We start from the raw sequence: 22514 nt of genomic DNA, 5'->3' as shown, positions 1-22514 counted from the left end.
ACCACCAAAGAAATTATGAAACATTAAAATATATATATATATATATATATATATATATATATATATATATCATACATTTCTCCTAAAACTCTCCAAGCATACTTTAAACGTATAACATTTAAATGAGAAACATATTGTACTTGACAACGAAACATGGGCTTTGTGGTAAGGAAGACCCAAGACTGAGGTTTAGTTAGATTGGCTTGAAGGCTATCTTTCAGAAGGCGGAGAGATACTATTAACAAATCAAACGTTCTTTCTTTTTTTTGATAGCAAATGCAGGTGATGAATGCCAACAGAAATAGAGGAAAATACACTCCCCAATAGAGAAGTATCAGCATGCAGAAAAGGACCCCAAAATCTGCTGAAATATATAGGTGGTCCTTCAGGTTCGAGGAAGACACACTGTTGTGCGGTTCATCTGTGGGCATGGAAGGGGTTCTGCAGTCCCAGTCTGGAAATGCAGAGTCCAGCACAATGGGGAAACTGGAAGTCCACTGTTGTAGTAACTATGGGTGTTATTCTGTGATACTGCTCACAGTTTTCTATCAGTGTCTGGCAGTGCCTGTCTTCAAAACCAGTGGAGGCTTCAAGGCACAGGGCTCGTCAGCGAGTTCTGTCAGTAGCTGCAGCTTCTAGTTCCCTTGGCTGGATGTCACTGTAGCATAGGATTTTCTTCACAGTGTCTCTGTAGTGCTTGCGTGGATGACCTCAAGGTCTTCGAGGCATATGAAGGTCATCCATTCTGATGATGTGTCCCACCCACTGCATCTGGGCTTTGATAATCAGGGACTTGATGGTGGACTTCGTGTGATCCAGGACCTCCAGGCTGGAGACACAGCCTTGTCAACAAATGCCAAGGATGGAGTGGAGAGCGCACATGTGAAATTTCTCCAGTTGTCTGATGTGTCATCAGTACAGAGTCCCCCCAAAATAATTAAGATTGAGCATGGTCACTAATCTTGGATCGCCATATCAATTAATTATGTTCTCTGTTTTAAGCTGTTTTATGCTTGTTAAGATCTGGGTTTTTTTATTTCTAGAATTTTTATTATCAAATAGTTTTCATTTGTTGTGACCCTTCTTTGGGACATTTTACCTATGTAGATTAGAAAGTTTATAAATGAAATGAAGAGTAATATTTACAGAAAGGAAAGGGAAGTTGTGACTTAGATGATCTTCAACTCTAATTCCCATCCTATTTAGCAAAGGAGATTGGCAGGAATTATATCAGATGCAGTCTGGTACTATCCTTAGGACCACAGCTTCCCCATCCCTGACTTACAACATAATCCTACGCAAAGAAGCCTCCCTGTGTTCAAATGTCCTGACTCTCCTAATTTAAGTTTCTTTAGGAATATGACTTATGTTTGTTTGTTGGCTTATAAGTATTCTGGCATGCTGCACTGCACAGTTTGGGAATGACACGGAAAATGGTTGAGAAGCCATCAAGGGTGACGGTAATGGACAAACATCACCAATGGTCTGATTGGACAGAAAGGGCTTCTTAAAAGACTGAACTAGCTTGTTCTTTCCTGCAATAGTTTTCTTATCAAAGCCAAGAGTCCCCTGCTTATATAATGATTACTTACGTATCTCAAAGCTAAAGCCAAGGGAGGATTTTGCTCTTTTTCAAGAAGGAAAGCATATTCCCCCCTCCTTTAAGGACAGACCAAACCACTTCAAATAGTTCAGACCTAAGTGACTAAACTCAAAGAAAACTCTGAAGAAGCAACAACTGAATTAAAATATTTTTAAATTAACCCATCCTAGGTGAATGGGTTTTCAATGCAACAAATGCAAGCATATGGGAAGCCAGATTAGCTTTCATTACATTATTAAATAGGAGAGGGCTTAAGATCAAATTTAGCAGAGTTTTCAGCAAGCTTGGTTTTCCCAATTCTTTGGGTGCTGTACTTGGAAGAGGCCGAAAATCAAACCTTGATGAAGAATTCCAGAAATGTACTTCAAAATATTTAAGACAAAAGCATAACTAAAGCCTCTAAAATAAATAAGGTATTTAAAACCCTTGTGATTCAAGAAAACATACTTCTCTGAAAATATAATAAATCATTCACCCAACTGGACAGCGATAGCCCCCATATCTTGCCATCAATCCACCCAATAAGCGGCCCCTTTTTACTTCACAGCATAGCCCAACAAATTGTATCGGTATCAGTAAAGAACCTGTCCCCCAAACTGGCAATCTTAACACCTCCAATGACTCCAGAATTTTGGAGAAGATCCAGCCATTTTGTTAGGGCTTAATCTCCCAGACTCCTCTACAAAGGATTCTATTACAGGCTCAAAGTAAATTTAGAGGCCCAGGAGGGGAGAAAGAAAATAGCCTGGTGGAGATGGCTCCGAATGGAGTAGACTGGAATAGAACACTTGGTATGAGCATCCGTGTCCAGCTTCCCTCTTACTCAAACCACAGTATAAACAAATCAGGAAAGTTCTGTGCATGTGAACACGGATAGATGTTCTCACACTGAGACAAGCAAGGCAAGGGATTCCACGGGAATCTCAAGGAAAGGTGCTGGTAAAGACCACCCATCCTTCATTGCTCACAAACAGCATTAGCAGAAATACTGCCCCTTCCAGAGTTTGTTCCAAGTGAAAGGAATAGGGCTGTGTCCATCTATATAGTGGTTCTTAAACTGGGGGTAATTACCCCCAAGGAGTAATTAGAGCATATCCTGGGGATAATGGAGCCATTTATAATTGCTTGTTTGTGAGTCAAGGATCTAGTCTGGAACTGCTGAGACACTTGAGTAAAACAACAGAGTCTGGCTTTTGTTTGTGGGAATGATGATATTGAGACCAGGAAAAGGGCCATTGGGCCAAACACTTTAAGAACCATTGATCCATATCCTCATACCTGCCTGCCTCAACCATTTGCCCACAACTTCTCTTGGGACAGAAGGAAAGGAAGACAGTAGCTCAAGCTTCAAGACATTAAAGAATGTGATGAATCCTACTTGCATCTTCCTCAGAGGAAACTGAAATTGCAAGGCAAATGGAGGGATGCTCACCCATTCCTAGGAAAGGCTTCCAAACTGTCTATGGCCAACTGACCTGCACTGAACCACAATTGGTCAAGGTGGAAAGGAAGGTCAGTAAGGTCTAAATATTAAAGGATGGGAACTTGTAGGTTCCTCTGGTCATCTGATTCTCTGGAGCTAAAAAACTTGCAGAATTCTTTGTAGCTATCTGCAGTGATAGTCCTGCAGAGCAACATGGATCAAACCAGCCTGTCCCTCCAACTCCAAGATACTTCCATGGAGTTCCTAATTTGAGGGCCAACCACCTTATACTCCCTAGATTCATTGCTTTCAACATTTTCCAACCCACTGTCTTATGTTCCCTAGATCAAAGGCCAGGCTGTTGGCTGGACCATCTAGACCACTGGAAGGTTCTTCTCTGTAGCTTTTGTCCTCAGTTCCTGCTATGATGCATTCAGTGAACACATGGTGAACATGTGCAGGAGGAAAACAGAGGCATCCACTGGTCCAAACTCCATGTGTACAGCATACAGCATGAAAGGGGCTTTTATGTGTATATAACAACTGTGCACGCAGAGGCCTTTTTCCAACCATGCACTATAAATGTGTAGGTTGGAATAAAGCCAACAATCATGGTCTCCTTCCTATTCATCTCCAGAGTAAGTGAACTCTTGGGAGGAATTGATAAGTGTTAATGTCTTAAATGAACCATTCCTCAACTACTCAACAACACACACCGGATGAAGTGAGCCAAGGACAGGATAATTCAGAGATCCCATGCATTTCCATCATCAGTTTTTTTCTTGGGTGTCATGGCAAGAAGTTGCATAGCTTTTTTCTTTTCAACACAAGTAATGTGGGCCTGCTGTTACCTACCACACTGAGGGAACACATCATGCCAGAGTTCTTTGCTGCTCATGTCATGAACAATCAATGCAGGATCCCATTAGTGGCTTTTTCAAGTTTATGCTAAACTCATCCAATTTATGGCCATCCTGCGGGCTAATGTACCAAGCAGTGTATTTATTTATAACATCTCTCTGCATTTGTTGTTAATTGTGAAGCTATGTTTGGAGAGTAAAGATGCAATAGGGCTTTTTATTTCCCATATATTTACACTGATACTTTGTGGGGGAGATTGGAATGGAGGTAAAAGAGGCTTTTAAATACATCACTGGGTGAAATTCCTAGGAGCAGCCAAACTTCCTAAGCAAATTAGATTGGATGGGGCTGAATTAACTTACACAAAGCAGAAGTGCTAGCACTCTCAAGCCATGCTTCAGGCTAGAATAGCTAAATGTGGGAAAAGAAGAGGCAGTTTAGAAAATGTACACATATGTACTGTACACACAGAGGTCAGACAAATGCTTGCCTCTTCATGGATTCCATCAATCAGCATGAATAGTCTTTAGGGAATAACTGATTGCCTGTCCTGCAATTTCTCAGAAGTCCAGGGGATGAGGTGGTGGGAGCTGAGAGAAGCTTCAGCTATTATCTCTGTCACCGACAACTTTGACTTTTAAGCAGCTGCAAATATACTTGATAAAATATGCTAATTAATTGTTTGTTCTGGCAGCAGCCAGAACCTTTGCCTTTGTCTTGTCAGGTGAACTCAGTTTGATGTTGAGTCAAGCAGATCCTGGAACAACTCTATGTAGCAACCGCTATCTGCTGAAGAAATATGGAACGATGCGATGAAGCAGCTGTGCCTTCTCATCAGATAATCGTCTCAGTTGTGATGGAGCAGGAATCTGACCATTCCTTAATTATTTTTAAAGAGATTAGCTCGGGTAGCCATATGTCCAACTTCATAGAAGACATTCCTCTAAAGCCTCTTCCTTTTGAAGACCTGCTCAGTTTAAAGATAAAGAACCAGAAGGAAGGATAATATGGACCTTGAAAGCTGGTCCTCAAAATTTAGCGGAGCCTCATCACAAGTGTTCTGGTTATTTATTTATTATTAAAGGCACAGGCTGCTTGATTCCATTATGACTCTGGGCAGCATACAAGACAATTTAAAACAATGCAATACAAACAATACAAAAAATGTTTATTGAAAAATATCATAAACTCTAACAGACCAACCATCCAACAAGGGGCCTGCCACCCACCCAAGCCCAAGGCCTTGGGGGAACAGCTAGAATTTAAGGGCTTGTTTAAACAAGGCCAGAGTGGAGGCCATATGAATCCCTGGGGGGAAATATTGTTCCAGAGGGTAGATGCTATGACAGAGAAGGCCCACTTCTTGGATTCCAGTGTTAAATTGCTGGGACCCAGAGCACCCTGACTGTACCCAATCACACTGGGCAGGCAGAAACTTTGGAAGGCAGTCCTCAGATAACCAGGTCTGCTCTTCTCCACTAGAGTGAGATACATTGTATTTCCATTTTATGTATCATTAAATGAACACAATTTCATTCTGAAATTGACACATGCAAATTATAAATCCGTCATCTTTTTGATGATGCATAACTGGCTTAATCATCAATAAAAGGGCTCATTTTAATCTGGAGTTATGGTGAATACCTTGGATCCAAGTTCAGGGAAGCCTGGATTCTATTCACCACTTGAATGACCAAGTACTAGTCACTCATTAGCTGTAATTTTTTTTTATCAACCCTTGGGCCTGCAGATCAGTTGCAGATAATAAGCTTTCCATTCAGATCTCATATTCCAACATTCCCAGTTTCAAAAAGCATCTTCTTTCACTGGGAAAGACTGTTTTATGCGCCAAGACTTGCCACTATGGGGTTAGACATATCAATTATCTGAATTATTTCTGATGGGGTCTAACAACTCATAAAGGGAAAAATATAAGTAGAGATGGAATATGTATGTCAACTCACTGTCAGGATAAAAAGGAATGCAAATAAGTTTGGTGCCTGTGGCTGTTCCTCTCAACATTTTTGTCTCCAAGAAAGCAATTCTTCTAGCACAGCAGAGTACCATAATTTGAACAGAGGAGTTACAACCTGCATTTAGCTTCAGAGGAACTCTTGCTTACATGAACAACAAGGAACCTTCAGATTCCAAACAGCATCCCTGGTGAGACCAATTTGGTGTTTCTTTTGGAAGGGTTCCTTGATGTTTGGCCACTATTCCGCATCTGGTAGCAGTTGAAGCAAAGGAAATTTTCCAGAGCCAAATCAGTATTTTTTCTCAGCCCCAAAAGGTGTGTGTTAAGAACTGCAGAATGTGGTGCTGTTGGCTATAAATTTCCTCCCAAGATCAGATTATGGCTTGGTTTTGCCACTGTCAAACCCTTTTCGGTATTGGTTTAACAGCCTGAGCTGCAGGACTCAAGTACAGAGAGTCCCACTTGTCTGAACACTGGTTGGTGACAGGGTCTTGAAAGCTCCAGTGCTCATTTCAGCATGAGATCCTTCCCAGGGCTTGGGCCAAATAACACTTACTTAGTCACTGGGATACTGGCTCCTCACAGCTTCCTGCTCCAGTAATGACTACACAGTAATGACTACTGAACTCTGCTGATCATTCATCCCCTCTGATTTCCAAATAGAAGAATAATATTTTTGCAAAACAGGAACATTTCCTGAAACCCTGTAATGTTTTCTGAGATACTAAACTAAATTGTGCGAATGCCTCCCAAGCTCTAAAGGAATTTCTTTTCATCATTTTCCCTATGTACTGCTACTTTGGAACCACTTTGGGTCCTCTTAGGGTTTCTTCCTCTGATGATTTTAATCATATTGCTCATACTGATGTCACAATGCTACCAAGCCAATTAAATAAAATTGCATGCCAATGTCACTGAGGCCAAACACAGGAGCAAATGTGTCTTAGGCTGGTCACATGGGTGAAATGAGCCCAAAAGGATTGTTAAATAGTGAACACTTCTAATGTCTATTTCACCTGGTGGAAGCCAAATATGAACAGCAAACCACCCTCTGGTTCCTTCTTCTAGAACAGTGTTTCTCAACCTTGGCAACTTTTAGATGTGTGGACGTCAACTCCCAGAATTCCCCAGCCAACCTTGCTGGCTGGGGAATTCTGGGAGTTGAAGTCCACACATCTAAAAGTTGCCAAAGGTGAGAAACACTGCTCTAGAATTTCCAGAATGACCGGGTTCACCAGGCCTCTGCCATTCACACTGGCTTCATAACTGCTCTTCATAAATTGGGACCTCAGAACCTGATGGAAAAGCTCATTACTTATGTGCCTCCCTGTGCAGTAAGGTCAAGAGTTGTACTCCATGTCCCCCTCTTTTCAAAAGTTTGGAGGTTGGCCGTTAGGCAGGGAGTCCTCTCAGTACTGACTCCCTGAATATAGAATACAGTGGTACCTCTAGTTACGAACTTAATCCGTTCCGTGACTCTGGTTGCAACTCGAGTTGGTCTCAAGTCGAGGTGAAGTTTCCCATAAGGTTCAATGTAAATACGGTTAATCCGTTCCGCCCTCCGAATCTGGTCGCACCACGAGGCAAATTTCCCCATAAGGTTCAATGCAAATACGGCTAATCCGCCCTCCGAATTTGGTCGCACCCCGAGGTAAATTTCCCCCATAAGATTCAATGTAAATACGGCTAAACAGTTCTGAAACATATGCATTTTATTTTTAAACCTCAAAAACCTTCCAAACGCCACAAAAACCTTCCAAACGCCAGAAAACACACCACAAGCCTCACCGAACGTCTCCTTGCTACCGCAATCTCGCCCACAGGAAGCCGTGACCGCGTGGCAGCAGGGAAAATGGCCGCGGATCCGGTTCGTAAGTAGAGGCGGAGTTCGCAAGTAGAGGTAAATTTTTGGGGCCGGAGCTGGTCGTATCTTGAAAAATTCGTAAGGAGGGGCGTTCGTAACTAGAGGTACCACTGTACTTTTCCCAGAGAACTTTGCCTAGTGCCAATAAGGTACCGTATACTTTAGCTCCCACATGTATTTATGTATGAGAGTGTGTGTGGGTTTGGGAGTTTGTGTGCGCTTTTTTGTATTGTGCTGCTTTGGGGTTTCTTTTAGATTTTTCTTAGGTTCTTGGTGCTTTTTAAATTATTATAGGATGTGTATCTCATGATAAAAATAATATATCAAGTAGCCAGAAAGTTTTATTGTTATAATTAGTACCCTTCATCCTATGTAATTATATTCTATATTTTCATATCCTATCTTTTTAAAACATGAACCCTTTAAGCCTTCTATATCACCTAAAAAAATTTAGTCAAACACTTTGGTCCCCTTTTGTAGTTCTGCATTTAAATCACCGGTTGCATATTTCAATGTTCAGGAAAATGTTCAAGAAAATCTCTTTCTCTTCACCCCTTTTGGCACAGCTGTATAGCATCTCATTTAAGCAGTCATGCAGAGACAACATAACTAGCCAGCATGGAGTTAATTGGTTTATGTGAAGCCTCCAGAATCAATTTTCATAAAAGAGCACAATTCTAAGCTTGCAGGTTTTATTCCCAGAGCTAGGAAAGTGCACTTTTCCTTTCTTTCTACCTTTCTTCTTTCCTTTCTTTCCTTTCTTTTTAATCTGGCCTCTTTCTGATTTTACTGTGTTTTGTGGGGGGGTGTTGCATCAAAGGTGGCACAACTTGCCAGCACCGAAATGGAAAGAGAAGTCCTGTGTTCAGAAACAAACCCGAGAAGCAGAGTAGTGAGAAAAACGCAGGGTGTGGAATTCCATCCCTCTGCCTGATTTGTTAACTGCTCTAGCAACGTCAGCTTCTGATAACACAGTGATCGAGAGTCCATCTACCAAGAAAGACTTTACAAATCCATGTACACCTCAGAATCTAAATGTCCCCCTTAGATTTTACACAGTGGAAGACACCTACAATACATGAAAGCACCTGTAATACCATTGTAACTGATTTTTTGGATGCACAAATTTTAACATACACATACCCATTTGATTGAATAAAGATAGAAAGTGTTGGAAATACCAGGCTTACAAGAAAGACCTAGGATGGTACTGCATTCCAAGCACTGGCTTCAGGAATGTCCACAGGGAGGCTGAAAAACTCAAGATGGCATTTGTGACCAGGCAATTGAAGCCCTACCCTTTTTCACATGTGTCAACACACATAAAACACACTTGGCATCTCCCCCGAGAGTTAAATATTCAAGTCAATGGGTGTCCAGGGTTTCTGAGTTTATAAATGAGCAAAATACCCAGAACCAGAGTTGATGGTCTCTGGCTGATGTTTTGCAGGTTTGCCCTTAGACATGACAACAGAATCCTATTTCAGGTAATCTGGGGGTCTATGAGCAATGATCTGTAAACTATAACACTAGTGCCCTTCCTTTTTGAGTGCACTCCAGAATAGTTGGCTTTAAATGGCATAACTCACAACCCAGTTCATGCAGCAAGTGATGCTACTTATGGATGATCTCAGCCTAGTCCCTCTGAAACAATGTAAAATACTTTAGCCTGGTGTTGCAAATGATATTTTCAGGTATAAGTGCTTCCTTTTTAATTCAGAAAAAGAAAAAAAACTGCGCATCAGCTATCAAGAGTTTGGGAACTGCTGTTTTAGATAATGCAGCTTTTTCTAAGTTACAGAAGCAGCACCTTGGCCCAAACAGCTCTGCCTATTTTAGAATCACCTTTTCCGTTAAACATCAGTGAAAACATACACTCGGTAATCACAGACTGATTGGGTAACACAACACTGAGTACATTTAGAAACCACTATTTAAAGTTTTATTCCCATGTCAATTACAAGAAAGACGACACCAAGGGGGAAGAAGAGATGGACTAAGGGATGCAGCACCAAATCAAGGTGGGGTAGATTGATCTGCTGGCATTGCAAATGCTCCATGGTGTGGAGGGACTGCATCACCTCCCCTATCTCAAAAAAAAAAAAAAAGTATGAAAATATTAACCAGTGATTTAGGGGCTTAATCCATCCCCATAGACTCCCCCTGTAACTGGCTGCTACACTCTCTGGAGGGTGACAAGAGAAAGAAGGATGTTTCTGTATCTCCAGCAATGAGAAAAGAGAAGACGATTGCAACTTTGACTTAACCTTGGAGGTGCCAATAAGAGAAGGGATAGCTTAGCAGCAGCATTTGCCTTCTGTGCAAAAGGTCTCAGGTTGTCACAGGACAGGTAACAATAACGGGAAGACTTGGTGAGCTGCTGCCACTACTTGTAGGCAATGACTCTGTTTGTACAACACGTTTATTGTTAGCCCAGTGTTCTGGGTCTGCCCAACAATTTGAACTGTAAGTTAATCTCGTTGTAGATCGTACAACGTGCTAATATAGCACGGGTCCAGGCTACCTGAGGGACCATCTCGCCCCCATCACATCAACCCGGCCCACCCAGTCAGGCAGAGAAGGTATGTTATGGCCCCCGTCAGCAAGAGAAGGTCAGCTGGCGGGGCCCAGGAGGAGAGCCTTCTCTGCCGTTGCTCCCGCCCTTTGGAATATTCTCTCCCCAGAGGTACGGCGGGCCCTACCCGCCCGCCTTTCCAGAAAGGACTAAATACCTGGCTCTGCCAGCTTGCATGGGGCAAGAAGAGTTTTAACAAACCCTGGGGGTGGCTGGCACCCTGATGATGCTCCCCGAACCTAACACTCTCTAGTTACTATTAATCCTTGGAATATACTTATTATTTATTTAAGACTACTGTTTTATTGTATTTTTAATTAATATTTATCCTTTCTGTAAACCACCCAGAGTAGTTTTTTAACAAGATGGGCAGTGACAAATTTGATATATAAATAAAGAAATAAAAAATAATATCTGGAGCAAACCAGCCAATATGCAAGAAGATGGCCTTGTTTATATCTCGTCCTGACATAAAGTAATTTTTTCAAGGGACAGACTGTAACCCATGGATAGAACACCTGCTTTGCACACAGAAGATCCAGAGTTCAATCCTCAGCATCAGTGCTGACCATACTGGCCTGGAGGGACTTGGAATGAAGCAGCTTCCAATAAATCTAAACAGGATAGAGTTGGGAATCATCCCCATCTGACTGCTAGTTCCTTTTCCCCACATAATGCTCTACACAGATCTAAAACTGGACACAATACCTTTTGTTTTAAGGACATGAATCACCTGAAACGTATTTCTGATGGGGCTGTGCTAGGGAAAGCAAACTCATATAACCTGAGAAGCAGTGCCAGCTTTTCATGACCAGATTGTCCCCAAAGTAGCTTGGGACAACAGTCTGGGAGTCAGAATAAAAGCAGAAGCTGAACAGCAAAAAAGACGACACAGGCTTTTCTGGACAGCAGCCCATCTTGCTATCACTGAGCCTATTTGCTAGGGCTTGAGATAACATGGCCCACAGGCCTTTTGGTGCATGTGTTTATGTTCAAAGATCAAAGAGACAAGTGTGGTCCGGCAGAGATCCAAACTTTTATCTGTTTACAGAGAAAGATGGTGTACCTCTCCAGGACATGGTGTGGCTCCACTTCCTAATAACAACAAGAAGACAAACAGCAGTTGTGCAGCACATTAGAAGCCTCCAAAGTACTTCTCCTATGTCCAAAGCACTTTGCATACAAGCATCCCAAATCCAGACACTTCACTCAACACATTCAACACATGAGGCTATAATTAACCATTCAACTGTGGGTGACACCCTAGAATTGAAAGGGTCATTGAGGCCATCAAGTCCAACCCCCTGTGCCACGCAGGTATCCAAATTAAAGCATTGCTCCCTGATGCTCGGCTTGAACCAACCAGAGAAAGGGAGTCCCCCTTTCCACATCACTGGGCCCACTGTCAAACTGCTCTTTCTTTTAGGAAGTTGCTCAGCTGGAACCTGTCTTGCTTGCCTATGATGTCTCAGTTTAAGGCAGCTTTGACGATGAGGGACTTGCAGAAAGAGCTCTTCTGCCACTTCACAGTATGCCCTGCCTAGGAGTCAAGACCCTGATTAAGACCCGCCTCTTTGCTTTAATATTTTCAGCCTTTCACCTTTGGGCTGCCTATTTACACATGAATCATCGACAGCCCCTAGAGGATAAACAATGGACCTGACTGTATTTGACATCAAGCCCAACTAAAGTCAGCACAAATCCTGGTTTACAAATGGTTTTTTGATTCTGGTCCTCCAGCCTGTTTGAAATGTTAAAGGAAACTCCACCAAGTTGATGAGGACAGGCAAGCAGCCAATTAAGTCTATGCAAAATGTGGGGAGAAGAACCTGAAAGATTTAAACAGCATGTGATCTGTAGGAATGGTATACTGTACTAAGTTTGATATACCTTAATTTAATAGTATAGACTCTTCTCCATTTATTTAGCCTGTATAATAGGCCTGTAGATGTTTTGCTTGCTTTGTTTATTTGTTTGTTTGTTTTCATTTCTGCAGCCACCCATCTCAACCAAATGACTCCGGGCGGTGAACAATCATAAAAACAATTAAAACAAGTACAGTACAACACAAATAAATATATATGGTAGCCAAGAAAAATTATCCTATAATTATCAGTATAGCCACAAAATGGGGCCCTTAACACATACAGTGGGGCAAAAAAGTATTTAGTCAGCCACCAATTGTGCAAGTTCTCCCACTTAAAAAGATGAGAGAGGCCTGTAATTTTCATCATAGGTATGCCTCAACTATGAGAGACAAAATGAGAAAAAAAATCCAGAAAATCACATTGTCTGATTTTTAAAGAATTTATTTGCAAATCATGGTGGAAAATAAGTATTTGGTCACCTACAAACAAGCAAGATGTCTGGCTCTCACAGACCTGTAACTACTTCTTTAAGAGGCTCCTCTGTCCTCCACTCGTTACCTGTAGTAATGGCACCTGTTTGACCTTGTTGTCAGTATAAAAGACCCCTGTCCACAACCTCAAACATTCACACTCCAAACTCCACTATGGCCAAGACCAAAGAGCTGTTGAAGGACACCAGAAACAAAATTGTAGACCTGCACCAGGCTGGGAAGACTGAATCTGCAATAGGCAAGCAGCTTGGTGTGAAGACATCAACTGTGGGAGCAATAATTAGACAATGGAAGACATACAAGACCACTGATAATCTTCCTTGATCTGGGGCTCCATGCAAGATCTCACCCCGTGGGGTCAAAATGATCACAAGAACGGTGAGCAAAAATCCCAGAACCACACGGGGGACCTAGTGAATGACCTGCAGAGAGCTGGGACCAAAGTAACAAAGGCTACCATCAGTAACACACTATGCCGCCAGGGACTCAAATCCTGCAGTGCCAGACGTGTCCCCCTGCTTAAGCCAGTACATGTCTGGGCCCGTCTGAAGTTTGCTAGAGAGCATTTGGATGATCCAGAAGAGGATTGGGAGAATGTCATATGGTCAGATGAAACCAAAGTAGAACGTTTTGGTCTAAACTCAACTCGTCGTGTTTGGAGGAGAGAGAATGCTGAGTTGCATCCAAAGAACACCATACCTACTGTGAAGCATGGGGGTGGAAACATCATGCTTTGGGGCTGTTTTTCTGCAAAGGGACCAGGACGACTGATCCGTGTAAAGGAAAGAATGAATGGGGCCATGTATCGTGAGATTTTGAGTGAATATCTCCTTCCATCAGCAAGGGCATTGAAGATGAAACGTGGCTGGGTCTTTCAGCATGACAATGATCCCAAGCACACCGCCCGGGCAACGAAGGAGTGGCTTCGTAAGAAGCATTTCAAGGTCCTGGAGTGGCCTAGCCAGTCTCCAGATCTCAACCCCATGGAAAACCTTTGGAGGGAGTTGAAAGTCCGTGTTGCCCAGCGTCAGCCCCAAAACATCACTGCTCTAGAGGAGATCTGCATGGAGGAATGGGCCAAAATAGCAGCAACAGTGTGTGAAAACCTTGTGAAGACTTACAGAAAACGTTTGACCTCTGTCATTGCCAACAAAGGATATATAATAAAGTATTGAGATGAACTTTTGATATTGACCAAATACTTATTTTCCACCATGATTTGAAAATAAATTCTTTAAAAATCAGACAATGTGATTTTCTGGATTTTTTCCCCCATTTTGTCTCTCATAGTTGAGGCATACCTATGATGAAAATTACAGGCTTCTCTCATCTTTTTAAGTGGGAGAACTTGCACAATTGGTGGCTGACTAAATACTTTTTTGCCCCACTGTATTCCTAAAAAAAGGTATGCCCTGGATAAGAAGTGCCAGGCGCAAGGGCTCTGCGGCAGATACTCTCTTGTCTCTTTCCTCTTGCCATAGCCACAGCAGGGTCACAGTGTTAGAATAACAGTTAGCTGACTAACACCTACTGCATATTAAGGTTGTTTTGTTCCATTTCAAAGAATGTGCCTGTAGTGTCTTCACACTCTATTTCTTACCTCATAGTTATGTCAGTTGTAAAGCAATTCCCTTTACACTCAGGTTGCCCTGCATTGTGCACACGCTTGACTTGCTTTGATCAACATTCTACAGAAGATCTATGTAACTTTGAAAACCACTTTTTGCTGTGGGGCGCAGGAGACGAGTGACTCACTGTAACCTGCTAGCTTTGGAAATAAACAAGGACTGGATCCTCTCCAGTCCTTGATGTTATATGGTGAATGTGTGCGTGTGTGCATGTGCACATGTGTGTGTGCATGAGAGAGAGAGAGAGAGAGAGAGAGGGAGACAGGGAGGGGTAAATACATTAGTTTTTGAGTAGAAATGGAAATGAAAATACAGCAGTCCTGAAGGGCTGAGAATTATGGACTGTAGAACTTGAAAAATCCAGGGCTGAGAACTACAGGCTACAGACTGAACACACTCCCTCAAAAATCCTTAGAAGACAAAGAGCAATTTACGCAAGCAGTTTTCAGAACAAAGGATTTTCAAGACATTGTTTTTCTCACTGCTGAAATATAGGTATCTCTGTAACATGCAAAGGCTAAAAACATATACATGCAATTATATAAATGTTCAAAATGATAGGATATCCTTGGCAACCTCAACCACCAATTTGGCTTTGCTCTCAGACAACTTCAAGATGTCAAGAGGCTGTAAAACCCATGCGATGCCTTTTGCCAAAGGGTGCCAACTTGGCTGGTTTTTAGAGCAGCTCAGACATTTTTGTTTCCCTTGTTTGTCTCTTGAATGTTACAGAGTTTGCTTTCTGCTCTAGAATCTGAGCCAATTTAAAATTGCATATATTTAAATAAATTAGAACCAAGCCAAACCCACCCATAACTTTTGTGAACCCACTCAAATAAATATCCCTTCTCCTTGCTGATTTTTCAACACCCCTTAAGACATGTATTGCCTTGTCTTGCTCTCAGGCATCCTCAGTTGACTTCGTTTGCCCTAAGTGACTTCTTGATATTCACTAAAAGTTCCTGATTGATCAAGATGAACCATGTGCCTCAACCAACATAAGAAAAAGAAAGTTGCAGCAGCCAAGTAAAACAATGGCAATGAACAGGATTTTTTTAAGGTGACTGTTCATATACAAGGCATGATCAAGCCCAGGTCTAGTATTTTCAAATACCAATTCACCAACAGTGGAACACCAGCATACAGTTCTTGTATCTTTAACACTGGTTCTACATTACATACATAAATTATCTTCCTTTCCCCTGGACTTTATACCTTCCTTCAGAGCTTTAAAAACGTTCTTGTTCTGTTGTTTTGTTTTTGTTTTGAGGGGTGGGGCTCTCACTGTTGACTTTTATCACTTTTATTTCTTTGTTTTACTAATTTATTTATGACTTTATTATAAGTTTATTTACTGTACACTAACAGAGAAAGAAAGGAGGATTGTCTTGAAAAGCAGCTTATAAACAAGGAAAAGAAATAAAAATGTTATAAAGTAAAGCATTAAATGCTTTGAACCACACCAAATGGGTATTTTAGGACTAAATTCTGAAACAAAAGATTCTTCACTACAACTTTAAATTCTATCAGTCTTTCTCCATCTGGTCAAATATTATGCTGCCCACAGGTTATGGGAGTTAAAATTCCAATATATGGAAAGAGAGTAAGGCTACGAAAATTGGAAGCTGGTTTATAGTAAAGAAGAAATTATTAGTTACTTCTGAAGTGCAGTGTTCAGAAATTAAGTTACCATGGTCTCAGTCTGGCTTAACTCCCAGAGATGTTTGCACTGGTTGCAATGTATGATAGCAGTAATAAAGAGAAGCCAGTTTCAATATCTCTCCACGTTTTTCCTTCAAGCATTTAATTTTTGCTTATCTTTGTGCAGATAGCAATATAATATTCTGCAAGTTGTGTATGCTATTAAAGGTCTTCTGCCATTTGACTATACAAGGATGCTGATAAATTTCTGTCAAGCTGACAAAAAACCCAACTAATGGATTTTGTACCTATATTTTGCACTCACAACCACATCGTTGTTACAGTTAGCTGTCTTGATCCTCATTCATTTAAGGGCCCACCAAATTCAGTAATATTTGGCAAACTGTTGGTTCCTTGATTTAAGACTGAAAGCAGCCGCCTTTTATCATCATGTTTTAAAAAAAACACACACAGATGAATCTTTTACAAAAACATATGAATCCATTGTAAATGGCCTTCCTCCGACTTGACTGCAAGACAAGCAGTTTCCAAGGACACCCACGTTGATTGCCCAATTGCCAAGTTCAGATAAAAGCCTCCTGGTTCCTTACGCAACTTACTTTGGCTTCAGTCTCCCCGCGGTGTAACGTGTACAAATGATGGACGGCACTTTGTGAAGATGACCAGGGGTGGGTGAGAATTTGGAAGATGTGGAAATCGTGGCCTAGTGTGTCTGCTGTTACCAGAAGCATGCCTGAAGGAGAGGAAACAAAGAGAAGGACATGTGAGAGAGTAAGCACGTTGACATCAGTTTTGTCGTGAAGTGGGGTTCAGCAACATAAATTCTGTTGGATCAGTTCTTCTCCAACACCTGAAAAAGAAACACGAGCAGAACTCTACTTTTAAATAATTTGCTTAAGGTTATTTTTTTTATTTTATGTAAAAGGCATTTTCATTCCATTGTTCATATAGTACCCCCAGTAGAACTTTCCCCAGCATATAATAATGAAGGGGCTAGGACCAAGAAATATTCTTAGTTTGCAAATTGCTGGAAATCAGGAGGTACATGCATATTGCTATTAACTTCTGCAAAATGCTCAAAGAAGAGGTTATTCCCTTTATCTAATTTATTGTGTATATTTACTCAGAAGTTAAGTCCCATTATGTTAAATGGACTTTTCTTCAGTAAGGGAATGCAGGAAAAAAAAACCTAATAAAGCTGATTTAAAGCTTGCAGGCCTAACTTGTGGAGGGAATGAGGTGGGAGTATAAGAGAAGAAATAGCACACACATTAGACTTTTATAAAATGTGAAAGCTGCAAATGCAGAAAGCTTTATAGATGATTTATTTGCGCAAGTCCTGTCCAGCTCCATGCTGCAGCCAAGACTCCCTTTCCTCTTTATTTTCACTGCTCTCAGGCACATAAGCTCCAGGTACCTGAGCAAGGACAGCTGGATGTCTCCAGATGACTTGGACTACAACTCCCACAAACTCCAGTCAAAGTAGCCATAGCCATGGAAGCTAAGGTTTTTTTGAAGTATATCAAAGAACACCCACCATGATAGAGAAGTTAGAGTTGTTTCTCAGCAGTGCATGTTAGGTAAGTTTGGAGATACACAATACTTGCCCTCTCAAAGCCACAGTAAAGTTCAGAAATCCCCTGCAAAGTACAGGCTTTCCATGGTGGACAAAGCAATGCAGAAAGGGCAATCTTGAAGTAGACACCTTGTAAATGGCCACTGTAGAGATTTTATTCATTTAGCTAGCCCAGGAATAATTCTCACATACCCACACACCAGTGCACCAGTTCATGAAGAATGTTCCTTCATAACTGCCAGGGGTTTGGTGGATCTGCCAAGATGTGCTGCTCCTTTTTACTTGTTGGTGAACCACAGGAAGTTTGTCCGAGAATTACTTTCCATTTGCAAAGAGCTTCACGCTGATTTTGGCAAACCATTTAAAACTGCACCCTCTCCAGTACTGCCATGTTGGAAAGCCACCCACCAGGCACACATGTGAGTTCTTCAATTAAAAAAAAAAAAGATCACATCCGTATGGGCACAACCTTAGCTTTGACCTGAGCAAAATTAAAGGAAATCTGGCCAAAACATTCCTTTAAAACATTGCTAGGATAGGATTAGAAATAGGGAAAAATTCCCAGCCAGAAGAACTTGAGAATGTCTGACAACTCCAAACACGTTTTACTGTTAAAATATTAATATTGAATACTACAATATCTATATTAATCATTTCCCAAAGTTTTCTCTCTCTCACTGTGACATTGTCATCCCAAATTTCATCAAAAACAAGCTCTGGAGCATAGTGTATAAATGAAAGGGAGGATCTATATAGGCAGTGGGTGAAGTAAGACTTATGATAAATAAGATGAAGTCAACAGGCTGGAATCTGGGACACAGTTAAGAAGCAAGAAACGTGGTCTCTTAACCAAGCCATATGGATATGACTGTCCATATCACTACTCTCTTCTAGATAACATGATGGGCCTTTAGCTGATCAGCAGAAATTAAGAGAAGCAGGCACACTGTCATCAAATGTAGTTGAACTTGCAGAATGGATGAAGTCAGTCATGTTCTTTATGTAGGATGCAAAATATATTCTGTGTGCACTCATTCTACTAAAAAAAAATACATGTTAATTCCAGACAAATCAAATAACATATAGCCAAGAAATTAAAGGTATTTACTAAGGAAATTTATAGGCAGTCAGTTTGGGGCCACCCACATTAAAGGACCAAGAATCTGCAAGGTTCCACATGGTGATTCATCCAAGGTGGGGTAGAAGGAGAGAATAGATTTCTAAGGAAAATCGGCATTCCTCCTCTGCAAAAAAGCTGGACTTTAATGGAGGAATGGAAAGGACTTGCAAAAAAATAATGCTGCATCTAATTCTTCTCACCAGAAAACATGATCTTAATTCACATTTAAAACTATTCCTTTCTATGCTCAACGTTCTGACACATTAGTTCACATGCCTTGGTGACAGAAGATCTTAGGTTCATTTCCTGGCATCTTAATTTAGAACTGGGAAAGTTTGTTCTATTTATTTTTATTTGTATGTCATCCAGAGTTAGTGTTGATTTGGGCAGCCTGATAAATATAAATGATTGATAAAGAAATAAAGCTGCTGCCAGTCAGTAGACAGTGTTGAAGGTGATGGACCAATGTCTAATTTATGGGTATTGATGTTGAAGTCTAGTACGTGGGTGAAACTGACAGACCAATATCTAACTCAAGAGTATTGAAGTTGAGGTACCAATGGTGTAATACATGAGTGAAGGACCAATGACTTAAAGAATAATCTGTGATTTTAGAACCACATATGGCCTCACCAAATTCCTCAAACATTTTCTGCAATAGATCAGGCATGATGCCCTTATCTGTAAGTTGTTCTAGTGAACCTCTCCTTCTTTCTGCTATTTCTGCTGCTTTTCTTGTGGTTGCCATTGTAATTTTTATGGCCCAAAAGTGAAAGTAAAAGGCGAGCTTCTCTCTTTTTTATTCCTGTTTTGCTTTTCTCTGTCTTTAACATTTTAGTCCCAGTTAGCTCTCTGTAGCTACAGTCACATAGTCTGGCTCATGTTACCCTTATCTTATTTTGTAAAATCCACCAATTATCTACTTTCCTTAATAATAAACAATCAGCATTTCCACAAAGGTCCAATCTGTTTGTCTAGTTAATTTTACTATTTTCAAAGGCACTTTTGTCAAAGAAAAAACATCTGTTTTCTAAAAATTACTGACCCCTTTATCCATTTAAAACTTTCTTAAATCACAATCTTGTTACGCTTTTTGCTTTTAAGTCAAAAACCTTTAATATAGGGGTTTTTTTCTCTTCTTAATTCCAAAAGGAAGGCAACTCAACGAGTATCTTTATTCTTTCCTGCCAGTCGGAAGATCTCTTTTAAGTTGTAAATTAACTGTACCTGAAAGTGTTTAAGAAAGTGAGGTCTTTGCAGGTCAAATAGCCATAAAGGCTGCACAGGGGTTTTGAGCATAACAGTAATGCTCAAAGCTCGGCTCCCAAGCTGCTCAACCCACGAGCGACCGCAAGAAACTCAGTTCCTATGGTCTCACAGAGATGCTCGCAGGGATGTCTAACCCACCAGAGGCCCTCACCCGGAAGCCTTTCCAACAGGAAAATATTGAGAAAATATAGGCATTTTGTGCCCACGTACGACTCTGGCTTTTCTCATTGTTTGCTTCATCTCCACCTACTAGGTTGCCTCTAACAAATTACTCCTGGTGGAATATGACCTTCATTAGAAAAAAATGCACACTGTTGATGTAACAGAATAAGTCAACTACTATGATTACCCCTTTCCTGCTGCATGAATCAGAGTTATCCATATTCAACTTTGTGCTTGCTTCCAGATGCCTTTTTAAACCTTCCTGTACAATTTTCAAGAAAAGAGTTTGCATCAGGGGACAATCAAAGGCCTGTTCACACATGATATTATAGCAGTAACAAATGACAAGTTGCTAACTGTAGATCCCTGAGCATGGATGAGCCCTCACAGTTGAAAAGCAGCAGTCACTTTCTCTTCCCTTTGTCATGCAGTCCATTCATACATTAAGTTGTAAGTTCTTGAGTAACCAAGTGATGCCTGTGCCTATTTGAGAAAATCAACAAGTAAAGCCAAGGAATACTGCTGAATATTTAATTGAGGTGTTCTGAACACTTAAATTACATGACACTATTCAACAGTTAAGAAGAGACAAAATTATACCTGCTTATGTCATTCTATGAATGATGGAGCTAACAATAAGATTTAGCCTTGTTTGGAAATTCAGCTTGTCCATCCATCAAACAGTGACAAACTTAGCTGAAGTACAACTTTTCCTTGACAAAATTACAGCATTTAGCACAAGGGGATTTTCTGTTAAATAACAGCTGAATCTTGCGGGCTCTAACATATGTATTTTTTCTAATTGCATGAATCTTTTTCCTTTTGCCTGTCTTTATATCCATATGTGTGCTAGATAATTTACATCCTGGGAGAAAGGGGAAGCATGTGCCACACTTCATCCTAAGCAATATTGCATCTGAATGCAGCGGGAATTACAAAATAAAATCTTTGACTCTGTTAGGGATTCTCAAACAGTGGTCCGAACCTCCCACAGAGTTGCAACCAAGTTTGAGAGTGGTTATGTGTTTCTTGCCTAGCCCAAATACCAATGAAATTATTAGCTATTATTGGGTGCCATCCTGACCCAGAACTTTGCAGCCCTCCTCTTATTTAGGCTGCCCTTTGAGGAACATGATCCTAGAATGCCATCTATGCAAAACCAGCAACACTGCTGTGACCTGAGGAAGCCAAATCTGCATGGATATCTAGGATTATAATTTGATTCATTTGGTGCAAAGCATTTCACTTGTCCTTACAGGTGTTTCGTCTCCTTCCCTTTTTAATGGTTCTCACTGTAATCATTCTGCTTGTTGAAAAAGAAAGGAGATGGAAGGTGATGTGGCAGTTAAGGGAGGAAAAGCAGTCCAGTAGAAAGATGGATGGAATCCAGTCTGGCTGTTGGCCTTGCTATTGTCAAAGTCTACAGAGTGTCACCATCTTCGAATGAGAGGCTTTTCATTAAGCAAGGACATGACTTAACTTGAATGTTTTCCAGGCAACGTTGTACTGACAAAGGTTCACTTTCCAGGCTTCCAGGTTCTGGAATACTACCAGAATCTGCCCTGATCTAAACCATTTCATACTGTATATGCATTTCTATCCCTGCACATAGTTTGCCCACAGCATTACCCCTGAAACAACTTGATGGCACATAATGATCATTGTAATCATCAACAGGAGAAGGGTTTGATGAGGCAAAAGGTGACATCAGCTGGATCAGGATGTGAGGCCTGGTAGTTTGAGTGAAACCCAATGAATATAAGGATTGGCATGAATGGCACAATTTCTCAGATTAAGCAATTCACTCCCTTCCTTTTGGGCCTTACTCTGGGGATTTTAGCACTTCTTCATGGGGTTACTACAAAGAGAGATTAAAAATCTGAAATTTCAAAGAATACACTGAAATTGGCAAAGGTATAGTTGCATACACTGCAGATTATATCAGGAAGAGCAGCATGGTTGGTTTATATTTTATAATGATTGTTTTATATTTTTCATAATGAATTTTATATATTTATTGTTTTACTTATTGTACACCACCCAAAGCCAGTTTTTGTGAGATGGGTGGCCATATAAATTTGATAAATAAATAAATAAATAAATAAATAAATAAATAAATAAAGAAAGAAAGAAAGAAAGAAAGAAAGAAAGAAAGAAAGAAAGAAAGTGGTTGGTTTATACAGCAAGGTAGTCCCTAAATTCTGCTTCTACTGGCCTGCCTATAAATGGTTCCAGATTAAGCCTGAAGTTTTCCCTTGAAAGCATCCATGTTCCATTCTTCCAGATTAGGAAATGCAATTTTAGTAGCACTATACTGTAATTCTTAAAATATAGTTCCCATTGCCCTTTCACGTGCCCTGTTAACTCTTAACTGAATAGGGGACAACCAAATATAGCCTTTGCTAAAGAAATCAAAGGCAAAAAGCATTTAGACATT

General features: G+C 40.7%; 1 protein-coding gene across 7 annotated transcripts in view; it reads right to left on the bottom strand.

Moving 5' to 3' along the window:
- BCAS3 (BCAS3 microtubule associated cell migration factor) overlaps positions 1-22514 on the bottom strand; it is a 514094-nt gene that overhangs the window by 371079 nt on the left and 120501 nt on the right. For all 7 annotated transcript variants that reach the window (XM_088152585.1, XM_088152584.1, XM_088152590.1 and 4 more), the window contains exon 14: positions 16550-16683. In XM_088152585.1, the coding sequence (XP_088008711.1) occupies positions 16550-16683 (134 nt within the window). The remainder of the gene's footprint in view (positions 1-16549; positions 16684-22514) is intronic.

The sequence above is a fragment of the Python bivittatus genome, unplaced genomic scaffold, assembly GCF_059951505.1.
Source record: "Python bivittatus isolate LINGU-HERP-01145 unplaced genomic scaffold, Pbiv_v1 ctg000690_np1212, whole genome shotgun sequence".
In the NCBI taxonomy this organism is placed as follows: domain Eukaryota; kingdom Metazoa; phylum Chordata; class Lepidosauria; order Squamata; family Pythonidae; genus Python; species Python bivittatus.
This window is presented reverse-complemented; position numbering and strand designations above follow the sequence as displayed.